The sequence below is a fragment of the Pleurodeles waltl genome, chromosome 9, assembly GCF_031143425.1.
Source record: "Pleurodeles waltl isolate 20211129_DDA chromosome 9, aPleWal1.hap1.20221129, whole genome shotgun sequence".
NCBI lineage: Eukaryota > Metazoa > Chordata > Amphibia > Caudata > Salamandridae > Pleurodeles > Pleurodeles waltl.
The window spans coordinates 528,777,757-528,802,430 of NC_090448.1; the positions used below are offsets into that span (position 1 = coordinate 528,777,757).

General features: G+C 42.5%; 1 protein-coding gene across 1 annotated transcript in view; it reads left to right on the forward strand.

Moving 5' to 3' along the window:
- TBPL2 (TATA-box binding protein like 2) overlaps positions 1-24,674 on the forward strand; it is a 196,755-nt gene that overhangs the window by 98,584 nt on the left and 73,497 nt on the right. The window contains exons 4-5 of the mRNA XM_069205977.1: positions 1,131-1,222; positions 17,367-17,534. Of these exons, the coding sequence (XP_069062078.1) occupies positions 1,131-1,222; positions 17,367-17,534 (260 nt within the window). The remainder of the gene's footprint in view (positions 1-1,130; positions 1,223-17,366; positions 17,535-24,674) is intronic.

Here is a 24,674-nt window from a genome sequence, read left to right on the forward strand (position 1 = left end):
CTGGCAGAAGCAAAATCATATATAGTCATTCTCAGGTACCTTTTCACAAACAAGCCAATTGTTCTAACCCTTGAATTCTGTTGGAATATTCTGGTGACTAAACAATACAATGGAAATTGTTCACATATTTCAACCCATTGTAAGTGAAATCAGTGGAAGGCCTTTTTTCTCTTGTTTTTTGTTTTGGTTGAGACTACCTTGTGTTTGCGCTGTCTGGTTGCAAAGATTTAGTTTAGGCTTACCAAGAACTTACAGGGGCTTACACCCTAGCCACTGTTTACCATTCATTGACTGTCACTCATTTTCTTCCTTCATATTCAATGGTTTTACTGGTACTAACGTGTTCAGCTTTTCTCTCTTGTTTGCCCCTCGCCTAAAGTATAGCCTCTTTACTGTCTCTGACAAGCTGGCTTCTATCCTTCCACTGATCAATTGTAGACAACCATTTTGTTTTTAATTTTTGATTAAGCGCAGTGTACATGTGCCCTACAGCTTTATCCTCCTTGCTTCCATGTGCCCCCCACAGATGTCCATCCCCTCACTCTTGTGTAAGTCTTCCCCCTCCCCCACTCTGTCATGTTCTAACCCTTGTGTGCTTCTCCCTGCTCTGTGTATGCTGTCACTTTCATGAGCTTCTAGCTATTGTGACCTTGGCCCCTACTCCCCACACTCTGTGCTCTTCTTCTTTTCCCTAGTCTTTGTGTTCTTATCTCAATGTGCTTCTCCCCCACATGATGTTGCTCTCCCTCATACAGTGTTTTTCCCTCCTTGCCCCACTCACTCCTTTTCCCAACACCCCCACAGTCCTTTTTTTCCAAGTGCTTGTTTGAACTGAAAAAGGATTTTTTTTAATTCACTGATCCAAATGGTATCCACCATTTTGGAACTGTAAATAAACATTACGCCTGCATTATTCTGTTGGAAAGTTCATGCTTTTTCACAAGTGAAAATATCAGTGGAATTCTGCGACTGCAAGCTTAATTGTGCCTTTATTTCTGCCCATTATTGGGGAAAAAAGCCTGATACTGTGTTACTTTTTTTTTTTAATTATTATTATTTTTTATTTTGTATGCTCATACTCTGTTGACTTTTCTGTCTTAGTAACACTGTTCTACATTGTTTAACCCTAGAGGTTTGCTGCTGTGATAATGAGAATCAGAGAGCCCAGAACAACAGCACTAATTTTTAGCTCTGGGAAAATGGTCTGCACTGGAGCAAAAAGGTAACACTTCTTTTAGTTGAAGTTTATTAATGATGAAACAATGTTGAGGTGCTACCTACTTTCAGAAACAAGCCTATATATAATTGAAAACTAGTTTTTCTAAAAAAGCATGATTATCTCTTTTTTGTGTTCCTGAGGCTTTTCTTTCTCATTTGTTCTGTAGAACAGTGCTTCTTAAGTTGTGACTTGCGCGAACTCCTACTTAATCATTACTGGAATCTGGGGACCCCCATTAACCCTTATTGGATTGTGGGCTCCCCATCGAGTCATTTTTGTAATTGTTGTAATTGGGGACCTTGGCCTAAGCAATTGTGATGTTTGCACTACAAAACAGTGTGTGTGTGTGTATATATATATATATATATATATATATATATATATATATATGTTCACTCGTTCAGTCAAACAAGAGATCAAGACACCAAACGAATAGTTCCAAAATATATTGAAAAGAAAGAAATGGTATTCCTCCCAACGCGTTTCAGCCGTAGCCTTGTTCACGGGTGGGGGTGTGTAACAAACAACAGGTATAAATACATATTCATAAACATAAACAAAGGACTAATCACAAATGTCCTTCTGGAAAACATGAGTGCCATCTTGTAAGAATATATACAATGAAATGCATACCAGGAAATATCATGTACGTGTATGAGCTTTTCTTTAACCTATACATATAAATTTCACACATCGTGTTGACTCAACTTGTATATAAGTATAAATACATACCATGAGTTCTGAATTGTATATTCAATATAATACTAATTAAATAGATAATACTGCAGTATGAATTTCATATTTCCGCTTAATCTTACTAACTTTATCATGATTAGACACTCACAACTAAAAAAACTTAAAAAGTATAAATGTATCAACATAGAAACTCGAAGACTAGAACATTAATATAATCAGAATCAGATTAGCTACCAAGGTGGGTGTTCATTTCCTCACTTAAATTCAACCCATTAGGCGACAAAGTCATGAATTTAATAATATATTTAGATTCAAGGGTACGTAACATTTTTTGTCTGTCTCCAGCTCTTGAATTAGATTTAATTTGATCACAGACCACATATGTAAGTTGTTTTTCATCGCCTTGATGTACTTCGTGAAAATGGCGTGCCACAGGGTAATTGCGGTCAAAATTACGAATTGCTCTTACATGCTCCAGCATTCTCTTTTTCGCCTTGTGGATTGTACTACCCACATATATCTTATCACATGGGCATCGTAGGCAGTACACACAAAATTCAGTGTTGCATGTGAAGAATCCCTTTATAGCATATTGATTCTGCCCGCCACCCCATGTTACATTTTTGCAGTCTTTACTGTATCTGCATGCTTTGCATTGGTGGCAGCAAAAAAAAAACAAGATATCAGATCTCTCACTCTCAGATTCAATGCTGCTCCGCACTATGTTGGGACTGAGGCTATCCCTTAGCGATCTGCTGGATTATTGCCCACAGCCTCATGTAAGTCAGGGTCTGTCTGAAGGATATGCCAGCTCCTAGTGAGTGCTTTCCTCAGATTGATTGTTTGGTTGGAATAGGTCGTAATAAACCAAATCTTGTCATTCTTGGTAGTGCGATGCTGCGTACGATACAATATTTCTGGCCTTGTCACTTCCTCAACTTTCTCTACCGCCTGACGTATAACATCTGCACTATATCCCCTTTCGCTGAATCTCATGCACATAGTCATACATTCTTGCTGATATTTCTCATTGGTACTGCATATACGTCTTGCTCTTAAGAGTTCAGCATATGGAATGCTTTTAATCAAATTCGGGGGATGTGCGCTCTTAGCATTCAATAGGCTGTTGCCTGCCGTAATTTTCCTATAAAGCCTAGTGTGTACCATGTTGTTCTCAACATTTAGTTCGACATCCAAAAACTGAATGGACGTTCTGCTGTGCTGCTCACTGAACTTGAGGTTACATTGATTATCGTTTAGAGTTGTAACAAAATTAAGTGCCGAATCAACCTCCCCCTATATATATATATATATATATATATATATATATATATATATATATATAACAAATATGCATCGAACAAATACACAAATTATGGAATATTCATTTAATTTACAAGCATAATTTTAATTTTAATAGAAAGGTTGGAGCTTTTCTAAATTTAATTCATAGCACCCATAGGCTATGCTATATTCTGTTGGATACACTTGCCATTCTCCCACAATTCAATCTGAGGCTACTAACCTAATTTTTCATCTCCAATTCCTAATTCCTTCACTTTAAAATTGTCAATTTTTTGCATTTTGCTTCTTTGTGTACATACATGTATCCATATATTTGTTACTATATTCCTACAGTAGAAAACAAAGATAAATGCAAAAAACAAGAAAAAAATGACAACTCAATGCAATTTATGACTCTCTCATCCAATACCTTTCATTATATCCTCGATCTCCACACTCTGGCTTAGCTCAAATCTCATTGTACCACTGATCTCCCCAGTAACACTTCTAGCCTCTTTCCTCCTCTATCCCTCCTTTGACTAATCCAAAATCTCACTATACCACTATGAGCTCCCTAATAACCCTCTGTAGACTCTTCCCTCCTTTGACTCATTTCAAACCTTATTTTACTACTATGATCTTCCTAATATTTCTTTCTAAACTCTTCTCTCCTCTATCCTTCCTTTGACTCATCCTAAACCTCTTCTTACTACTATGATCTCCCAAATAACACTTTCTAGACACTTCTTTCCTCTACCCCTCCTTTATCCTACTCCATCCACTGACATGTCCACCGCTCAAATGAACAACTTAAATTTCCCTAGATTTCCACTTTGGGTTCCGGAGCAGCGTGCTACTCGACGAAAAGCGCTTCAATTCCTCCCCAGGGGTAGTAAGCGCTATATAAATACAATTACAATATGTTAACAATATTTAATTCTCTAAACAGTGATGGACCACCTAAGTAGGTGTTGCAGACCCCTAGGGGGTCCCTCCTTGACCACAAGTTAAGAACCACTGTTATGGAATATCAACCAGGAAAAGGTATTACAATTTAAAAGGCATGGTTATGGGATTGGAGTCGGGCTGGTCTGACGACCAAAATCATACCTAACAAAAACCAGCTCCACTCTGCAGGAGTAGATCAGAATGCAGCCACACTGGGCCTTGGAAGTCAGTCTTCCTCTGAAAGTAGCCACCTAACCTGCAGCTTACAGGAAATGCCAGAGCACCAGACTGACTAGTTCAACCCTGAATGGAGCCAACGTTCAGAAATTAATCAGAGACCAAGAAAGAGAGCTCTGCAGAGTGCTTGAACAGTTGCTGTTGTTGTGTGACTAGGGCTAACTATCTGCATGCCAGCTGGTCTCCTAAAGGTGAGAGAACATCACCTGAAGTCTGCACATCTTGCTGGAGTAGCTGGTGGATTGCCTAGTATCATTCAAAGTCAGTCTGTCCACCCTTCATCTAGCTCTCAGAGTGTAGCAGTCCACTCATCTGGTCTATAGCTGCTGGTCTTGGTTACCAGTGCTATCGCAGCTGGGAATCAGAACCTTTTCTTACTCAGTCCCTCTGTGGGTCATCTGAGATGATCTATTTAGGGCCACCCCATCTGCTCATCAGAGCCTTCTTATGATCCTGAGCTCTTCTTTGCTGATTGCTGTACACTTTGGTTCCCTTTGTTAGCCATTATCATTTTTGCTTACCTAAGCCCACTGACCCTCCCAAACCCTTTCTGCCATCCTTGACAGACTACAGTCCTTTTCACCTATCCATCTTTAGAACTGTCTGACCAATGTCAGTCCTTCTGCCTTCTGATCCACCCTCAGACTGCTGCGTCAGCATTAGACAGCGTCTGCTATTACTCAGTGGTTTGAGTGTAACAGTCCTGGCTTTTTATTCACTTTTGCATACTCTGAGGTTTCTGCACATACTTACCAATTCTATAAGTGGAGGTTTCTAGGGATTGACAGCAGAAGAAGGATGGATAAAGAACAATTTACAAAAGCGATATCCTAATACATGTTGCTGAGAATCACATGGATGTCCTACTGCTTCTAGTCTTCTTACTTCTTCCACTTCCTTCTACGCCTTCTGGTGTGGGTACTCCTCCTGGCCCTGTTTCAAGTCCACATTTTCTTTGTTGTTTTGGTCCTCTTCGTCTTCACCCTGGCCCGACTAGTTCTGGTCACTCTGGTACTGGTTTACTGAGTTTGGTGCTCCTGCTTCTAGTCCTTCCTGACCCTGGTGTTTCTGGTCCTGCTCATGTTGGCTCTTCCTGGTCCTCCTGAACCTGGTACTATTGACCCTAATAACCTTGATCCTGCTGTTCTACTCTGTCCTTTTCCACCTTGCCCTGATCCTCCTTGTCCTAGTCTCTGTCCTCTTGGTCCACACCAACTGCATCAACTGGTCTTGGTCCTCCTTATTAAGTTCTTGAGTTTGGCCTGATCATTTGTTTCTGGTATGGTCCCATTGTTCCTCATGGCTCTGGTTGTGATGGTCCCCATACTTTCACCAGCTTGGTCCGGCAATCTCAGTTCCTCTTCCTTCATTGGTACTTCAGGTTCTGACCCTCTGGTCCTCTTAGCACTGTGCAGGGTTTACACTAATTCCAATTTCTACTGGTCCACCCGCTTCTCCATCTGGTCCCTTGTTCTAATTACCATAGTTCACCTGCTCTTGATCTAACTAGTTCTCCTGGTCCTCCTCCATTTTGTCATGATGCTCTTGGGCTGGTTCTTCTGCTCCCTGTACTCCTGGTTGTGCACTAAATTGTCCACACTATCCTTCTTAATCATATCATCCTGATCTTAGCGAACCTACCTATTTTCCTGGCCACCCTTGCCTGGTTTTCCTTTTCCTCCATATCCTGGTCTTCCTCATCTTGGTATGCCGGGTCTTGGCCCTCTGCAACTTGACATTCCTGGTCCCCTTGGCTGTGATCCCACTGACCCTCCTTGCGTGGTCCTCTCGAATAATTGTCCTGCAGGATCTTGTTGCCTGGTAGTCTGCTCCTGAATCTCCAGGTCCTGTTTTCCTAGTCGTCTCATTCTCTGTCTGCTTTGCCTAGCAGTGGACTTCCTGTTCCTAGTACTCATTTCTCTTCCTGGTTTTACAACAATTAGACCTATCCTCTTGCTTCTGGCCCTCCTTGTGTGAGTGTTTGTATGCCTAGTCCTCCTGGTCATAGTCTTCATGGCCTTCCTGATCCTACCAGGTTCCTTTCTCCTAGCTATTCGTCCTCTTTCCCGTCTTCTTGACCCTAGCCTCTTTGATATGGTCCCTCCGATCCTCTTCACCCTGTTCATTCTATTCCTGGTGCACCAGCTCCTGGCCCTTTTGGGCCCCTCGGTCTACCTGCCTCTTGTGCCCTGGTCCTCTTATGCCCATCCTCCTGTTTGGATCATCTTGTCCTTGTGGACCTGAACCATTCTCTCACGATCTCTCTGGCACTGTACTCACTTGTCTGTGCCCTCTTGGTCCTAGTTGCCTTTATAGAACCTTCTGAGCTTAGTCATTTTGGTCCTGGTCCTTTAGGGTATACAGGTCCAGTCCTCCTTGTATTCCTGGTTCTTGCTATTGTAGTCCTCCTGAGCTTTCTCACCCTGGTCCCCTACCTCCATGTCCTGTTCTTTATGCTCCTCTTGCCTGGGCGTTAGGTTGAAGGCCATAGTCCATCGGTATTCCTAGGGCTGTTTCCGGTCCTCTTTATTCTGAACCTTCTAATCCTCCTTGCTTTGGCCTGGTCTTCTGGTCTCTGACCCTTGTGGAATTCTTGGTAGTGTCCCGTCATCATCCTTGCTTATTCTGATGCCCTGTTACTACTGGCCATTATCCTCAGTGTTCCTAGACTTCCTGGATCTAGTCCTGGTTCTCTTACTTATTGCCATGGTCCTCTTGGTTCTGGTCCTCCTTTATCTGGACATCTTGTTCCTCATTCTCCTGACTATCCTGTTCCTAGCCCTGCATTCAGCTCTTTCTGGCGATGGTCATCCTGGTCCTGATGTCTCTGGCCGTTATCCTCATTTTCCTCAACCTGACCCACATGAGCCTTTTACTCTTGGCCCTGATCTTCCTGGTCCACTTGGTCCTTTGTTTTCTGGACTTAGAGGTTAACCTTCTAGCTGTGGTCACCTGGGCCCTGGCCTCCCCTCCTGGTTCTCCAGGCCATGGTCTCTTATTCTTGTTTTTCATAGTCCTTGTTGTGATTCTATGCCCATTGGCCCTGACCCTATTGGTGCTGGTCCATCTAGTTTGCCGGGGGCCTAGTTCTGCTGGATGTGGTCTATAACACCCATCCTATTCCTATTCTCTTCAGTCGTGGACATCCTGGTCCATCTTTTTGTATTGTGCAGGTCATCATGTCTTTTGGAAATCTTGGCCCTCCTTGGTTCCCCTAGACTTGGCCTATCCCAGCCCTGTTCCTCTTTCGTTTTCTAGGTCTTGGTCACCTTGTCCTGGTCCTCCTTGCCCTGAGCCTTCTAGGCTTGGTACCACAGTTCCTGGTTCTGCTGTCCCTCTGGTCTATCTGACCTCCATTGTTCTGGCCCTCTTAGTCCTCCTGGTTTGACCTGTCCTTGTCCTCCTGAATCCTCTTGGTTCTACTGGTACTGCATTCACTGGTCATGGCCTCTTGATCCAGGTCCTCCTTGTCTTTTGGATCCTGGTTCTCCTGGCCACCATTGTCCAGTCCCCTATATCTTGCTGACTCTGGTAGGGCTTCTTACACCTGATCTTCCTCACTCTGGTACTGCTACCCGAGATGAGTGGTCTACCCCACTTAGTAATCTGAACCCTGGTCCCCCTATTTTCTAAACTTCATGACCCTCCTAGCCCTGTGCCCAGTCCTCCTAGTAATGATCATTTTAGTTCACCAATCCTCCTTACTCAGGTCCTCTTGGTGCATGTGAACCTGGCCCCTCTGGTTTTCCAACTCCCACACATACTTCTCCTGGTCTTCTGGCCATTACCTTCTGGTCCTGATCTTCTTAGCCCTCCTTAGTTTGGTTATAATCATCCCGGTCGTAGTCCTCCTGCTCATTATTCTTATGGTTCTACAAAAACATTTCATGGCCCACTGCAGATCATTCTAGCCTTTCTTACTTCCTATGGTCTAGGTACTCTGGTTCCTGCTAGCCTTAATACTTCCTGGTCCTGTACATCCTGGTCTTGGTCTGTCCAGTTGTCTTCTCATGCACCCCTGCCTTTTGTCGTCTGGATCCTTGGTTTCCATTTTTTTAACAGGCTCTAGGTACTGGACATTTTCATCCTCCTCATCCTGAATCTAGACCTCGATCTTCCTGGCCCCACTCCCCTGGTTTATCTAGTCACCTTGGTTTGCAGGTCCTAATTCATCTGCACCTGGTCCCCCTGGTTCATGTATTCCTGGTTTTGGTTCTGTTGATCCTCCTGTATTGGCTCTTCTGGTGCTGGTCCCACTGACCTTGGTTTCTCTAGCCATCCTAGTTGTCCTGCCTCATCTTAGTCCTACTAGTCCTCCTGCTCTCCTTGTTCTTCCCTATCTGACCCCTGTCCCCTCTATCATGGTTCTCCTAGTAATGGTTCTCCTGGGTCTGGTGGTCTTATCCTAGTGGCACCTGTACATCCTAACTCGCATGTTGCGGGTCACTCTTGTTCATGTAGTCCTTGTCCTCTTGGTTTAGGGGCCCCAGAATCTGACCCTCATGGACCTTTTGATCTGATTCTGGCCCTGGAATTCCTAGTACTTTATATTCATCCTGGGTCTGTTGATCTAGGGTCTCCTAGTCTTGCTAGGCCTAGTCCTTTCTGGTCGCGGTCTTCCTGGCCCACTCACATCTGGCCCCTTTGTTCTCCTTGAACTGATCTCTGCAGTCCTCCTGTTTTTGGTCTTTCTTTCCGTTATTCTCTTGGTACTCATCTTCTTTGGTCTATTCACCTGAGTATGCTACTCCTGGTCCTGGTCATCCTCATCTCTCCTGGTTCTGTTCAGTGTGCCCAGTCCCCCTTAGTCCTCATTGTGCTGGTCGAATTACTTTTATTTTATTTTCTTTGCCTGGTCCTTTTGTTCCTTCAGGCCCTTGCCCACTGGTCTTGATCCCCCTGCTCTACATCCTCCTGGTCATAAAGCCCCAATCCTATTTTTTTTTCTTGTCCCATTCTTCTTTGTGTGTTTGCTCCTGGTCCATTTCTGGCTTTGATATCCCTGGTTCTTGTGGATAAGGTGTCTCTGGTCCAGGTTCTTCTTGTCCTGGTCCTCATGGCTTTGGTCGTCTTAGCCCTCCTTATGGGCCACCTCCTAGCCCGTATCCTCTTACTGCTTATCGGCTTTCTCCTACTGGTTCTACTCCTTCCTTCCCCCAAGTCCCCTCCCCTATTACCTTTAGTAAAATGCAGCCTTCAAGACTGACACTCAATTTTTTTTTTTTAAACTTCCAGATTTCTTTCGCAGAGACAACACTGTCAAGGACATAAATTAGGGCCTAGTAGAAGCATGACGTTGCCCACTTAAAACACTTCTTAGCATATCAAAAATGAAACTAACGTTCACAAGATTCATTGGGTGGGTGATTAAAATGCCAGTGTGGCTGAAGAGGCACTTATGACCTGAGACCAGTAAGCATCTATGCCTGAACTCTCTCTTCTGGTGAATAGCATGAAAAAGGTGTGTTTATTCAGCTGACAGCTGAGTGAATTGACATACGTTCTGTGAATTACCTAGATACATTGCTTACCCACCTCCTGGTTTCCCTTTCCCAGTTCCACTGAAACACTATTAATGCATCTCACTCCATTTTCCTCCTGTAAGGGTCTAAAAACACTGTGCCCCAAGCCCCAACTGCCTACTGTGTCTCTCCCTCCGTGGCCTAGATACAATCTCTTTGCATTCCCCGTTTGCTGCTGCTTGTCGACTGCTACGGTGTTGCCAGGTCTAAAATACTAAGCAAGCAAAATCCTCCATAAAAATATTCCCAAACCTAGCACGAGGCCTTCCATACGAAGCACAAAATTAGGCCAGACATCAAAAGTCATCAAAATAAAGCTCATGAACATTTAAAAAAAAAAAAAAAAAAAAACATTTATTTAACATGTTTTGAACCACCATACTCCTTATTCGCTGCAAACATCCAAATACTCAGACTGCAGCACAAATTATCTGTGTGTCATAAACCATACATGCCAATAGACCCAATTCAGGTGGATACATTCACCCGATTTTGTTTATTCCCCCCCCTAACTTCTCCCACTTTCTGGTTCTAAAATGTTGGCATGTAGGAAATCCTCAAGCTCCTAAAACAGAAGTTTGATTTGTACATGTCTTCTGAATCTCTATGAACATGATTGTCTTAATTTGAAATTGATTTTTACTGTTTTTCATCTTTAAATAGGTAACTGCCTGGAGTAAAGTAAGCTATGTTCTTACTGTTGAACATTTGTACATACACTTTTTTAAATGCTTCACACATTCTGCATCCCCATTACAAGATGACCACCACACTCCCATTGCCTGGCGTCCCTTTATTCTGCATGTCCGGCTAAATAAAATCTCCTTCACAATATGTGTCCAGCCACCCATCAAATAGTTTAGACACTGCCTAGAAGAGTTTAAGAAGAGTTTTTGGATGGCGGCTGGATAAATAGCCACCACTAATGGTTAACAATGTTTTTCTCCATGCAGGGTTGGTTTATTTATCAAGTGAGGGGACAGTACACCAAACTGCACCTGATTCACCTATCAAGTAGGCCAGAACATAAAAAAAAAGTGAAAAATAAGCTATCTCTTCTAACTGTAGGCTGTTTTTGTAGGGATGTTTTAAGCGTCTGCTTTCTCAATTGAAGTGGTTTGACCTAATTTTGAGAAACTGTTTGAAAGATAGAATTGATCAGGGGATAGTGGGTGGTTTCCATAGTTTTTCTTTTTTTTATTTCGTTTTTGGAGCATATCTTAGCAAAGATATCAGAGCAGATGCGTTAGAACATTGAGATCCAGATGGGCATTCTAATAAGACATGCATTTCCTAGTATTTAACGACACTGAAGCATGCCACATATCTGACATACCATTTGAACAGCGATCGTTTCCCTTTTGGTTTACATTCTTTTCTTCTATTAAAAATCTGCACTCTGGGAATGTTTCAGCTTCATTCAGTAAGAAGGTTCTACAGTGGTTTATCCCAGGTAGTATGCCTTTTTTAGCTGAGAAGGCTTCAGCACACCTTCATGGGATGGGCTAGGGCTGCAAGTTCGGGTGCTCCACCCCATCTAAACTTTATCGCTGGCCCTTCACTCAGCTCATTTATACCTACTTAAGCCTCCATTTCTTTTATTTTATGCTTCCTTTTTCCCCTTGTGCTCCTCCTTGTTTTCGAATTGTTTCACCTACCTGCAACCTAGCAACGATGATGGACAAGTCTCTGGGTTTATATTTGGGAGCTGCAGCTGTCACATCCCATCTCCATTTACAAAGGAAAAACATTACAGAAAGTGCCCTGGGAGTGCAGTGGGCATTTATGCCCTCTGGGTACTTTGGTTTTACAGAAGATCCTGCAGGTGGTTGAGCGAACCCTATTGCAATATGGCTTGCGATGGTGCAAAAGAAGAGTCGGCACAATTAACTAAGGGGTGTTTTCTTATTTCCATGGGATTGTGGCCCTATGTCTTTGTGCCTCACACCATATTACAGATGCAGGCTCAGAAGCAAGAAACCTTGTGGAATGCACATTGACAGTGTGCCACAAATTAGGTGATGCACTGTCAGTGTGCACCCCCCCCCCCCACCCCCCTGCCCGAGGGTGCCTCTAGGGCAGAGATAAGAGGGAGCCCAGGAATCTCCAAGGCCATCCGCCTACAGATGGGCATAGTGACATACTGCAAGCACCTGCAAGGAGATTTTTCTGTCCTTCCCTCAAAAGGTTTGCTGGGTCTGCTGCCTACAGTGAAAAACAGATTGGTGGTTTCAAACAGCTGGTCTGCTTTCACTAATGCAGCGTTTTAATGCTGGGGCGGATTCATGTTTACCCTGGGAAGACCACATTTGTAGACATGACTGTTCAGTCTGTGCGTAGCACAACTAGTTAAAGGTGTGCCGTGGTACAGACTGGGATAGTGCATTCTATGAGTACTGCAACCCCAGGGATATCATGTGACCTCAATTACATCAAAAGACAGACTGTAAGCACCCATCCATATGTAATTAAAATATAGTCTGTGATCTGTTAGAAACCACCTCGAAAGGATCTTGTTTTCCATGAAAAAAGTAAACAATATTATGCATGATCATACTGCACACACTTCAGTTAGCTTGAACACATTGTTTACCTTGTAAAACATATGTAGATGCAAAAAGAGGCTGCGAGTAGTGAAGGGTGGCTGGAGAGAAAGTGCTAAGGAAGAGAAGGGTGAAAGACTTAAAGGCAGAAGAATGTGGATTTGAGTTTCGAGAGGGACATGGATAATGGAAAAGGAACAGCTATGCAGTTCTAGAACGAGGGGCAGATGCAGGACTAAGAAGGATGAAGTGAAGTTGAAGGGCTGAGCGGCATAGGATAAAGGCAGAGGGTCACAGTGATTTATAGTTTAAGAAGAGGAAGTGGGGAAGATTGGTGTGACCGAAGATAAAGGCAGTAGAAAATAATTTAGTGGAGAAGACCAGGATCGGCTGGCCTCTATGGCCATAACGTCAGTGTGTGTGTTTTTATTTGCCCTGTTTTATGGTCTGCTAGGCCGGTTTTTACTGTTAGTTTCCCCAATATTAAGGCAACATTGCCTGCAGCAAGCACGAATCCACGCAGACTTCCATAACTCACAAACCACTGTGTGACAGTGTCTTTTTACAGGTCCAAAACTGTCCCAGTTTGCAATTATGGGCCACTTTTTTCAACTTTCTGACTCACTAATAGGAGGCTACTTTTGTTTTGGTGCCTAGACCTATTTTCTGTCTGAGCCCACTATGGAGAAGAATGGGGAGAAGGGAAACGCATATTCCTGCTCGATTTCACGATTGTTTTCATCCCGCTGTTGTGACCTTGCCAATATGGGGTAAATGAGTGAGACCCAGATAAAATGCTAAAGAGAAGTAAGTGGACAAGAAGATGAGGCCCAGTGGGAGATATCATGAAAAAAAGAACTCAATAGAGCTTTCAAGTAAAATGAATGTTGCTTCTATACCTCTTTAAGTTATCATAACATCACCTTAAAGCAAGCAATGTGGGAGAGGAAAGAGAAATGCAAAAGAGACTATAAGAGCTAGAAAACAAGGTGTTAAGACAGAATGAGAATAGAGCATTTCCAACAGTGTCCTTCTACGAAAAAGTGATATCTAACTGGATAGAACATCAGCAATGGTGGCTGCCGCAAATCTCAATGGGAGGGCTGGGCAGGGGGAGTGATGAGAGGAGGGAAAGGGAGGTGAATAAAAAAAATAAAAAAAAACTTACCTGTTCCTGTCATCACCTACCGTGCAATTCTTCTGGTGTCCTGGCATTCACTGGGACACCAGCACAGGCTCCTCTGCAATCCTGGCGCCGCTCTCATGCGAAACCTGACATGAGAGCAGCATCTGGATTGGTCTGAGTGGCTTAGACTGCTGCTCAGACACTGCCCTGGGGTCTGTGCAGTTTCTCCAGCCCAGATGTGTTAGCACAGCCGTGTTGGAGAAACCTAAGTGCGCATGTGTGTTTGGCCGGCCTGAGACAGCTGACCAAACACACACATGTACACTTAGAGCACACATTCCACTCCCGTCCTGTGGCCAGCCCCGCCCCTCTCTGCACCTGCTGATGCTGAGCCAGCAGCTGAAAGATAAAACAATAATGAAATATCGTTTTATCTTTTAGTTCATGGCTTAGCTGGGGGGAGGGGTTATGCTCCTTCACCATTGCAAAGGAGCCGCCCCTGAACATCAATGCTTCATGAGTAAATTGCCAAAGGATTTCGACCAACATGTAGGGAGCAAAGGAAAAAAGAAAATTCACAGGAAGCAAACTAGAGTAGAATAGAACAGTCTAATGAAAAGTGGCAGATTTTGGGGGTGTCAGTTAAAAGTAAAAGGAATCATGGAATGACCGTGTTTAAAATAAACACATAAATAGTGCACTAGATACGGTGCTGGATTTTGGTTCTAGCAAATGTTCTTAAGTTGGAATCTGGTTCTACACTTGTCCAATCAAACGGCCCTGACTGTGTGAAGTGTGCAGACACCAGGACACAACAGAACTCTCCATATACTTTCACTGTGTGCTTCGCTGTGATAAGCTGCATCTTGGAGAGGGGTGCAAATGGAAATGCCTCACTTAACAATCCGTAACGTCTTTTTGACATGAAAAGCATTACAGATGGTGACTAACACTTTGCACATCAAAAGAAACTAAGCGTCACTAAACATGCTATTCCACAGGTTGCCAAAATAAATATTTTTGGTACTTTGTCAAGCTTAATATCTATTCAAGAAGGTGTGGGAACGCTCTCAAAGAATGTCATGTGTATCACTCCATGTATAAGTGCACTTCTAATAACCATTTATAAAATACACAATACAAACTGATTTTCGGTATTGAGTAATACGTGTTCAGTGCGATCCAACTGAACCCATTTTACCAATCTTTGGGTAAGGGAAGACTGATTTGAAACCTTCTAGGTTTCACATTTGTGCTTAAAAAGTTAAATAGAGCTGTTCGAGGCAGGCACATTTCTCATTCATTTATTTTACCAGGATTGTACTTGTCACTTCCAGACAACTCGGATCTCTGCAACAAAATCTTTGACTTACTGAGCCATCTTACATAAAAGTTAGGCCTGTGACCCACACATTACACTCTTTGTTTTGCAGCATGCACATTCATCCTCTCTGCTATCTTATAAAGCTTCAAACCTGTTAGCCAGGGTCGTGTGCATACCTCTCTAGCAAGAGAATTAAGATAACTTACCACTATTATACCCAAAATCTTGCTGGATATAGAAATAATTTAGAAGCAGGGGTGTTAACTTAAGTGATTTCAGTGGGATAAGTCTGGCCACTGCTCAACACTGACAAAGAAAAAAGTGTTGGCAGCAGTCTCCCAAGGCTCCCTTTTCCTATCCTCTTGTCTCCCTCAGCACAAAAATGTAGAAGCTGCTACAAAAAAAACATAAAAATGTAAGTGACTAGCTTGAATGCCATAGCTGGCTAACCTGAAGGGGGTAGAGGATGCACAGGAGGAGAACCATGAGGAGGAGGTAAGTAAAGACCAGTAAGAGTACCAGGTTAACCAGCATGACCAAGACCACCAGTAGGGCAGCAGAGCTAGGAGGACCAAGTAGCTAAAGACCACGTTGCCATTACTTGGAAGAGCATGGCAAGGAAGACCAGGAGCAAAGGGATCAGGAGGTCAGGCTTCATGAGGATTATGACAAAGAGAAACATGAGGGCCAGGAGCAGCAGTAGCAGGGCCAGGAAGCCCACAAGCAGCACCTGGAACTTGAGGAAAATCGCAGCAAAAAAGACCAGGGAGACCTAGCCAAGAAAATGTATGACCAGACAAGGAGGACCAGGAACAGGAGGACAGAACCTGGACATTAAGAACTAACACCAGGAAGACCAGGACAAAGAAGAACATGAGGATGGCCAGGCGCACCAGGACTCAGAGATTTAAACAAGAAGGAACGAGAAGACTAGTGCCAGGAGGACTAGAACCAGTGGATTTGGATTAGAACAACGTTGACCAGAAGGACTAGGAACAACACTAGGGTATGTAGGACGACCAGGAGAGCTAGGATGACACAGAATAAGATGTCCAAGAGGGCCAGGGATACATGACCAGGGGAGCCAGAACAGGGAGGACCAGGGGGACTTTGGCAAAGGGTCTAAAAATAGAAAGACCAGGAATAGGACCATGAAGATCATTACCAACAGAATAGGAAACCAAGAGCAGGAACAGGTGGAGGACAAGGAAGAGCAAGACATGACGAGGATGATCCAAAAGGGACAAGGGCCACAAGAGGGCACAGGACAGGAGCCAGGAGCAAGACCAAGAGGAGCTTGTAGGTGAAGAAGAGGAGTTGAACAAGTTCATAAGGAAGACAAAGACAAGTGAGAGTAGGAGAAAAAGAGAATGAGGAAGAGGATCAGAATAGGGACCACGAGGATGAAGAGGTGAACCAGTAAGAAGAGAACAAGAGGGGGCTAATGTGATTCCAGGTCACATGCCTGGCCACATTTCTTATAAACTGTTATTTAATTTTCTTCTTAGACCAAGGCCAGAAAAAATTGCCCCATGTTTTAGACCACTTAAGGCCATGCTTAACCCCCGCCGGTATCTTAAAATTGAGTTCTTTTGTGACTATGACAGAACATATTTGCTAAAAAATATTTCTTTGCCAGTTTGTTGGGGAGGAATTTGTCAAAAATAGTCATAAACTGGCTGACGTTCACCCTATCTTTAAGGACCTCATCTCCTTTCAACACTCTTTCTGCTACATTTTATTTGTTCCCAGTGAACTTTTTTCATTTCCAGCAATGACTAGACATGCACGGTTTACAATATGCACAGTTGATAATGGTTTAAGAACATGAGCAGCATTATATGTGACAGAGGTCTATTGAATACAAGCTGCTGCTGTATTCCTTTTCTCAATCCACCTTGAGACCCTCACGGGTGATTAGCCGCGCTATACGAATCCCCTGATTGATTGATTGGTTTATCACTGCATTCCTGCACCACTGCGAGTATTAGGACACTTTACTTAAAATTCACTTTAATTTGCCCCAGATGCAGAAAACATTGGTTAAATTAATACTTTGCTGATAATGAATATAACTGCAGATCTAAATTGTTGAACAGTAACTCCTGAATCTACAGTGCAGAATGTTATGAACAAAATGTGGAACATAGCAAAAATCCTTATTTATCATCAGTTTTAATGTGTTTGAATATTGTTTAATTTTGCTAACAAGAAATTATATAACTTTAAATCGTTTGTCTGTACGCTTTGTCCTATTGGCACACTTCACAAAACTTTTCACAGTGTAAATTGTTCTCACTCCTTCAAAGTCAGAAAAAACTTGCGCCTACTTGGAGCAAAATTGCTGTGAATCTCGCCTATTTAGCATCTGCCCTGCTTGGAACACACAGTGTCTTCTTTAAAAACCTTCAGCACGCACCAAAACTTTGATTTCTGATTCCATTAACTATATCTGGTTTTGTTGTAGTGAAGAACAATCGCGACTTGCTGCAAGGAAATATGCACGTGTTGTTCAGAAACTGGGATTCCCTGCAAAATTCCTTGATTTTAAAATACAAAACATGGTTGGAAGCTGTGATGTGAAATTTCCCATAAGGCTGGAGGGCTTGGTCCTGACTCATCAGCAGTTTAGCAGGTATGGTAAATGGCAAAATTGGGCTATTCTCCCTTATCTTACCCATTGACGTCTTCATATTAACTGTTAAGAAATGCCAGCGATTCATAACACAGTATGGTTGCCCTGTGGATGCGAGGCAGAGGTGAATTAGTTCCACTCGAATTAAAAGCAACTAATTTCTGGCATTTGTTTAAAAAATCGATAGCTTGAACTTTACTGCTTTCAATGATACCTGAGGTAAAGTTTAAAGAATTAAGCAGTTGCAGATTTGTCCCAGTATTTGGCAAAATGTAGCAGAATCAGGCTCATGTTAGTAACAGGAGGTTGCAGAATAGAACTAATGAGTATTTTGATAATATTGTGGGCCTGGGCCTAGGTTACCTTCAGACAGTCATGTTCATGGCAGCACGCCTGCTGTGGAAGGTGGCGAGCAAATGGTGCATGGACGTGCATAACTGGTTTCGTAGAGGGGCCCCCATTCAGTAAGGACGTGGGGGAAAGAAAAGCAGGGTTGGTTCACCCAGAATTGTATTTAAAAAGATGGGAATGTGTGTGCCAAGGCATAGTCCAGTCCTCTGTGTTGAAAAAAATGGGTTCCCCTATCGCCTTAGAAAAAACAGACAAGATCCAGAAATTAGCTTGCACTTAGTTGGCTTACCTCTTCAGGGTTCACACTGCTCTAGAGTCTGTTACTTGAAAGCATAAAGTGAGCACAGCTGTTTAACCTGGTCCAACTACCCTGGGGGCTTCCATCAGAACTGTTTCTAAGCCTCTGGCACTGCCTAATACTTGCTGTTTGCATGAGGTGCCCCCAGGCCTAAATCTGCCTACAGTACCGGTTTGGCTGCTGTGATATAAATTGGTCAGCTAATTGGGCCATTGTGAGCCTAAATGATGCTCTTAACAGTGCAAATCCGCTAATGACCATCTTGACCACTGTATCAATTTTGTGTATTATTTCGGCATGGTACACCCCAACTCTGGCTATTTCCTGCTCATATCTTGATGTTTATAAGTGCCATCTAATGAAGCTAATCTGGGTTTGCTATTCAGGTTCTGATTGTTCTACAAAGTGTTTCCAGGACAAAAGTAGATTGTCACTTGGTATTCATACTATATCCAACAATACTCTTGCCAAATGACTTGCTTCCTTATGTTTACCAACAGTTATCCCTCACACAAGAGTACTGGAACCTGACAGTGGGTGGGATAAATTGTGTGAGTTACCTTATTACATTTAAGAGCTAACTTGGGATTTGGGAGTTTACAGGGTTATTATGTTTAGACTGGCCAACAAAAGTGATAAACCTATTCCTAAACCTCTGGTGGCTTGGCACAAAGCATTCAGGCTTAACTTGGTGGCAATGTGTAATGTATTTATGCAGCACACAAACAGTAATAAAGTGACCAATTTAGAAAAATGGAGTAAATTGTAATAAATTTGACACCCAAACTACAAAAATTCCAATAGAACCAGAGTTATGATTTCTTATGTTTTAGGTAAAAACTAGCGCCTAAAAGTTCAACGCGCCAACTGTGGACATTTAGTCGTGTGAGACCAGGTCAGAGTTGAAAAATATGGCCGACAGCAATGGAGTGCCAGTCTGATACAAAGAGTGGACAGGGCCAGGTTGTCACTTACTTCAGCCTTAGAAGAAATTTGATGAAAAGTGTTCTGAGAAGGTAGAAGTTCAGCGGAGCAAGGCTGCAGGCTGCGCCCAAGGAAGACGCTTCATCAATTTGCAGCTGTTGGAGGAAGATGCGGTGGAGATTTCCACGTTCAGACTTGAGGCCTGATTTAGGTACTGGCAGATGCGTTACTCCATCACAGCGGTGAGAGCTATCCCATCCACCAAAATCTACATTTAATTATTTCCTATGGGATTTAGATTTTGGTGGACAGGATATCTATCACCATTGTGATAGAATAACATGTCTGGCATTATCTGAATCAGGCTCTTGGTCTCTATTTTGGAAATTGAAAATCTCCAGCAGAACAGGACTGAAGGCTGTAGCTGACAAGGGCCAGCTACCTCTTCTACGAAACAGAATTTGCTGTTCTGGAGAAGAATGTAACTGGAGTTACCGTGAGGTTATGCCAACCTGCGAGGCACCTTGGACGGATAGACGCACAGGCTTGTCCTAGTCTCCTCTTGGTTCTCAGAGCTGTTTTTAGCCCAAAAATGTCTGTCACATGCTTTTGACTTTGGCTATCTGGGCCCTGGCCACCAAGGATCCAGGACTAGCGGGGCACCTCTTGGGGGATGGTACAGGTGTGGGTTCAAGATGTTTGGAGTCTTTTCTGTCCCTGAAGCACTGATTAGGAGGCCAGCCAACTAGTGACTTTGAGCCACTGTAGTAATCCTGAGTTCAAGAAGTAGAACAGGGCTCAAGCAGCAGGACAGGCCACTGAGGGTTCAACGCAGGCTTCAGCCATTAGAGCAATCTTTCCAGGTGCAGCAAAGCAGTCCCCTGAAGCACACATCAGGCCACAGCAGCAGACAGTCCTTTTAGAGCCCTTCCACAGGCCTAGAAAGTAAACTGAAGAGTGGGTTGAGGGTCCTATTTTTAAACCTCATTCCTTCTTTGAAGTAGAAGTTTCTAGAGAATTCCCTTTGATTTGTTTGAAGATTTCTGCCTCCTCTGTCCTAGCGCCAGGCTGTCCGCATGAACAATACAAGAGTGACCAGTCTTATGTGTGAAGACAGGACACAGCCTATAGATTTGCAAGTGGGGCTGTGCCTAATTCTGCCCCTCACCCCCTTCCTGCCGGTGAGGGCCCAGCTAAGCCCTCTATTGTGTGGCTGTCTGTGATAAAGTCCAACTGCCAGATGTACCCAGTCCTTCGACCCAGGAACAGACTGCAGCCATCAAATAGTTCGAGCAGGAAAATGGCAACTTTCTAAAAGTGGTGTTTATAAAATTGTAACTCAAAATCCAACTTTACCATTAAAGATGAATTTTAATTACAATTTTTCAGACCACAAACGGGAAATCTTTACCTGTTCCTAATCAAAGGTTTGCGCTTATTAAATGTAGTAGGGCTGCCCAATCTTATTCTGTGGGATAGTTAGGGGAAGCAATTTTAGGAGCTGTTCAATACCAGGCATGTAAAACTTAAAAAGACACGTCCAACCATTTAGTTACAATGCAACCTGCCCTTTGGGTGATCTAGGACCTACCTTAGTGGTGACTTGTATGTAATAAAACAGGAGTTTAAAGTGTGGCAAAGGGCTTATTTTGCCAAGTCAAAATGGCAGTTGAAAATTGCTCTTGGGATGCAATGGCAGACCATGGACTTGTTTTAAGGGTGTTTTCAAGTTGGTGGCACAATAAGTGCTGCAGGCTCATTGTAGCAATTAATTTACCGGCCCTGGGTATGATATACCATTTTACTAGGGACTTATAAGTAAATTAAATTTGCCAATCAGGTCTAAGTCAGTTTTACCATGTTTAGGGAGTTAGCACAAGCACTTTAGCACCGTTTAGCAGTAGTAAAGTGCACAGAGTCCTACGGCCAACAAAAATAAAATTCGCGAAAATAAGAGAGGCGAAGGCAAAAGGTTTGGGGGTGACCCTGTAGAGAGGGCCAAGTTCAGCATGAGGTAACAAATGAAAGTGCATCCTCTGATTTTTAGTCTCTGAGCCCCCTCCAGTCCAATTCATAAGCTTTTGTAAACAATTGTGATTGTTGATGAAGGGCCTCCTTTTACATACATGCTTTAGGCAGCAATTGAACCTTGTGATGCAAGATGTTTTGTCTCTGAATACCTCATCTAGTGTCTCAGAGTTCAGTTGCTAGCAATAGTGAGCATCTACGGTTAAAACTTGCAGTGTTTGGGGCTCCAGAGAGATGCCTTCAAATAACCAAATACTGTCATGCTTTGAAGACCAACAGAAAGGCTTGCCTTTTATTATCATCAATGTGAATTATTATATGGTGTCCCAAAAGGACACGGAAATTGGCATAGCAGATTGCTTTAATCAAATACTTCAGATTGCGAAACTCTCAAGTGGTTCTTGCTGGACAGGGGCTACAAATGACTTGGTTCTCCACCCGTCCTCTTCAGAAGGTCCAGCCAATCCACTCAATTTTGGGTACAGTCAGACCACTCTTTGTGAAATGGAGCACTTCAGGGTAGCACAGGGCAATTTTGTGTGGATTATGTCACGGTGACTTGTCAGTATTCTGTGACGTACCAAGGAGATTATTGTAGTTGGGTTGTCTGCAGCAGACAATTCAGGGTTTTGGTTAATGGTGTTGCTGTCTTCTAGCTTTTACATGGCATCTCCGGTGCTTGCTGTGCTAGGGGGTGGTTCAGGTGGCTACCTCACCCAACAATTATGGACAGTTGAACATTATCTCATCTGTCGTGATTTGCCTATATTCACTCAATCAAAAATGGCAGCAATGAACGTTAAATTATTTCTGTGACCTGTCTCAGATTTCAGGGGTAGTCATCCTAGATCTTACAAGTACAGCATAAATCTCTTCCTTTGACTCTTGGCAATATTATTTTAGATTGGATCTTTTCACCACTGCTCAGGATGCACCCAGCACACTGCCTTCTTAGTATCTCTGCTCCATTAAATTACTTCCTGCCTTCTCCTGCTCCAAGGGACTGGAGGTGCTGTCAATAAGATTTCATCTGCATGCTCACTGCTAAACCCGTTCCTTCTGGCACCGTGAGTAACAGAATACAGATACATTGTTCAAAGAATTTGTATTTAAATGGTTTACCTTCTTCCTCTCCAATCACTGGTAATTTGTAAAAAAAAAAAAAAAAAAAAAAAAAAAAACAACGGTATCTCTGACCCATCATCTATAATCCATCATCTATAATTTGTGGAGGCCTACAAGGATCCATTTTATCCCCTACACTCACAAAATTCTGACAATGGTTCAACCTAAAGGTTGCAAAGACTCAAACCTCTCCGTTCATCAATATGCTGACGACGCCCAACTCTACCTGAAAACTTAAACTCTAGATGACATCCTCATCTTAAGAAAAATCTTACTCAATATTCAAACATTGATGAACTACAATTTTCTCACTGTCAGTCCTAAAAAGACTGAATTAATTTTGTTCTCTCCCAAATAAAAAAACAAAAATGTTTCAAAGCAGATCTATAAGATATCACTCAATCTTTGTCACCATCAGACTGCTCCCTGGAAAGAAATCTAGACCCTTCCTTAACTAAAAGCACTACTTTCCATCTCCAATTGGTAAAGAAACTAAAACCATTCTTACAAATGATCACTTGGAACCTGCCATCGGTGTCTTTATGCTATCTTGATTAGATTTTGGAATTCTGTCCTTATGGTGCAACTCATTCTACCTTGAACCATCTAAAAGCTTTTTCTCAGACAGCAGCTTGACTACTCTCCTCATCCAAACAATTTGATCACATCTCTCCTATACTTGTCGATCTCCGGGGGCAGACTTAAATTCAGGCTGGATTGTTTAGCCTTTTTACCCAATCCATGCAAATTGCCTGTCCTACTTGATTGACCTTCTGAAGAATTCAGGCGCTTTGAGGAACTGGAGACGTAGAGGAAAGATTGTCTTGGAAACACCACTATTTAGAATATCTAACGCGTGTCACCTTTCCTTGTGAAACACCAGAACACACTCCACTCTAATGAATTTTTAACGACTATTAAAGAATCACCTATTTAGGCTTTGTCAGACCCAATACCCTTGCAGCTCTAGCAGGTTAATGTCTCTGTCCGATCTGCTGATTCAGTTTACCAGTTTCTCACCTGGTCTCCACCATCTTATTTGCAATCCTTCCTCTTCCCTCTTCCTCTCCCCAGATCACATTTCTTCCCCCTTCTCCTTCCTCTGCTCCATCTGCAATTTTTCTTCTCTTCTCGCCTTTTTATTCACTTTCCTCTTCTCCCCTCCCCCCGATTCCCCTACTCTACATTTCGATATGTTAACGTGTTTTACTTATGAATTATTTCGTATAGCCTATGCTCATCCAGTTCTATGTAAGACCCTGTGTCGCATTATGATTGTTTATTTGTATAGCGCATATTTACCTTAAGTAACCATGCGCTATCCAAACCTGTGAAGTAAATAATTAAATATTGTTCATATTATGCATGATATTCTATGCTGTTCGTGTTTGAACATTGTAGTTCTTTCGTTGCATGAAGACATCTAAGGAATTCAGTGTACATTGTGTTTCTTGTTTCCTTTTTACAATCTTTTCTGCTTCCCCGGGCATTTTCATCTGTTCAGGTTTGTTAGAGTAGATTTATTAAGTAAATTAATGATTTATTTGTTGTCCTCTTTAAGTTGAAATAACTAGGCCTGGAGTTGACATGACTGTGCCTCAGCCTGCCTGTACTGACATGCACTCCTGCAATTACGAAAGAAATTGTGTTTCATTCTTCATGTTTAGAAGGCCTGCCTGTGTTCTTTTCCTTTCAAAGAAACTAGCAGAAATGGGATTTATTTTGTGGTGGTGTTTTTCTTGTGCTGAAACAAAATGTAATTTTTTTTGTTGTGCTTTTGGAGGAAGCCATATCCTAACTTCACTCACTCGTTCAACAAAATAAATGACTTCTTGTTTCCCCCGAAGACTCTTTCAATGCTGAATGGTCAATTTTATTGTAAAATATGCAAAACTGTAGCGTCTGTCTCTGTTTTTGAGTTATGGAGTCACACTAATTATGCATTCTTAAGACGTCCATAGCAGAGTTGCAGTTAATGACCGCAACCAATAGTTTTTCATAGACACATGATACATTATTATCTTATTTCACGCCATGTAAAATGTGTCTTTCATTCACAAGAAAGGTATAAATGGTTCAATTTTTGAATGTGTGACAATGAGTTTTCTTTTAAACTGAGAAATGCTGATGTCCGTTTGCTATTTGATTCTGTACTGGGAGTATTTTGGATTCTAGTCATTGATTTATTCTAAAGTTCGACCATATGTTAAAATCTCTTACTATTATGAATTATTGAATTGCCTGATTAGGTAACTATCTTTTGCTTTCTGTAAAGACTGCAAAAATGTAGTAAATATTTGTGGTTTTGGCTTTGAACCCTTGCCTTGTGAAGTTTGATTTAGAATTAGAGTTCTTGGATTTGTTGTATATAGTGACTCGCATGACCCCGATCCTTCAAACTAGACACTGGTAAA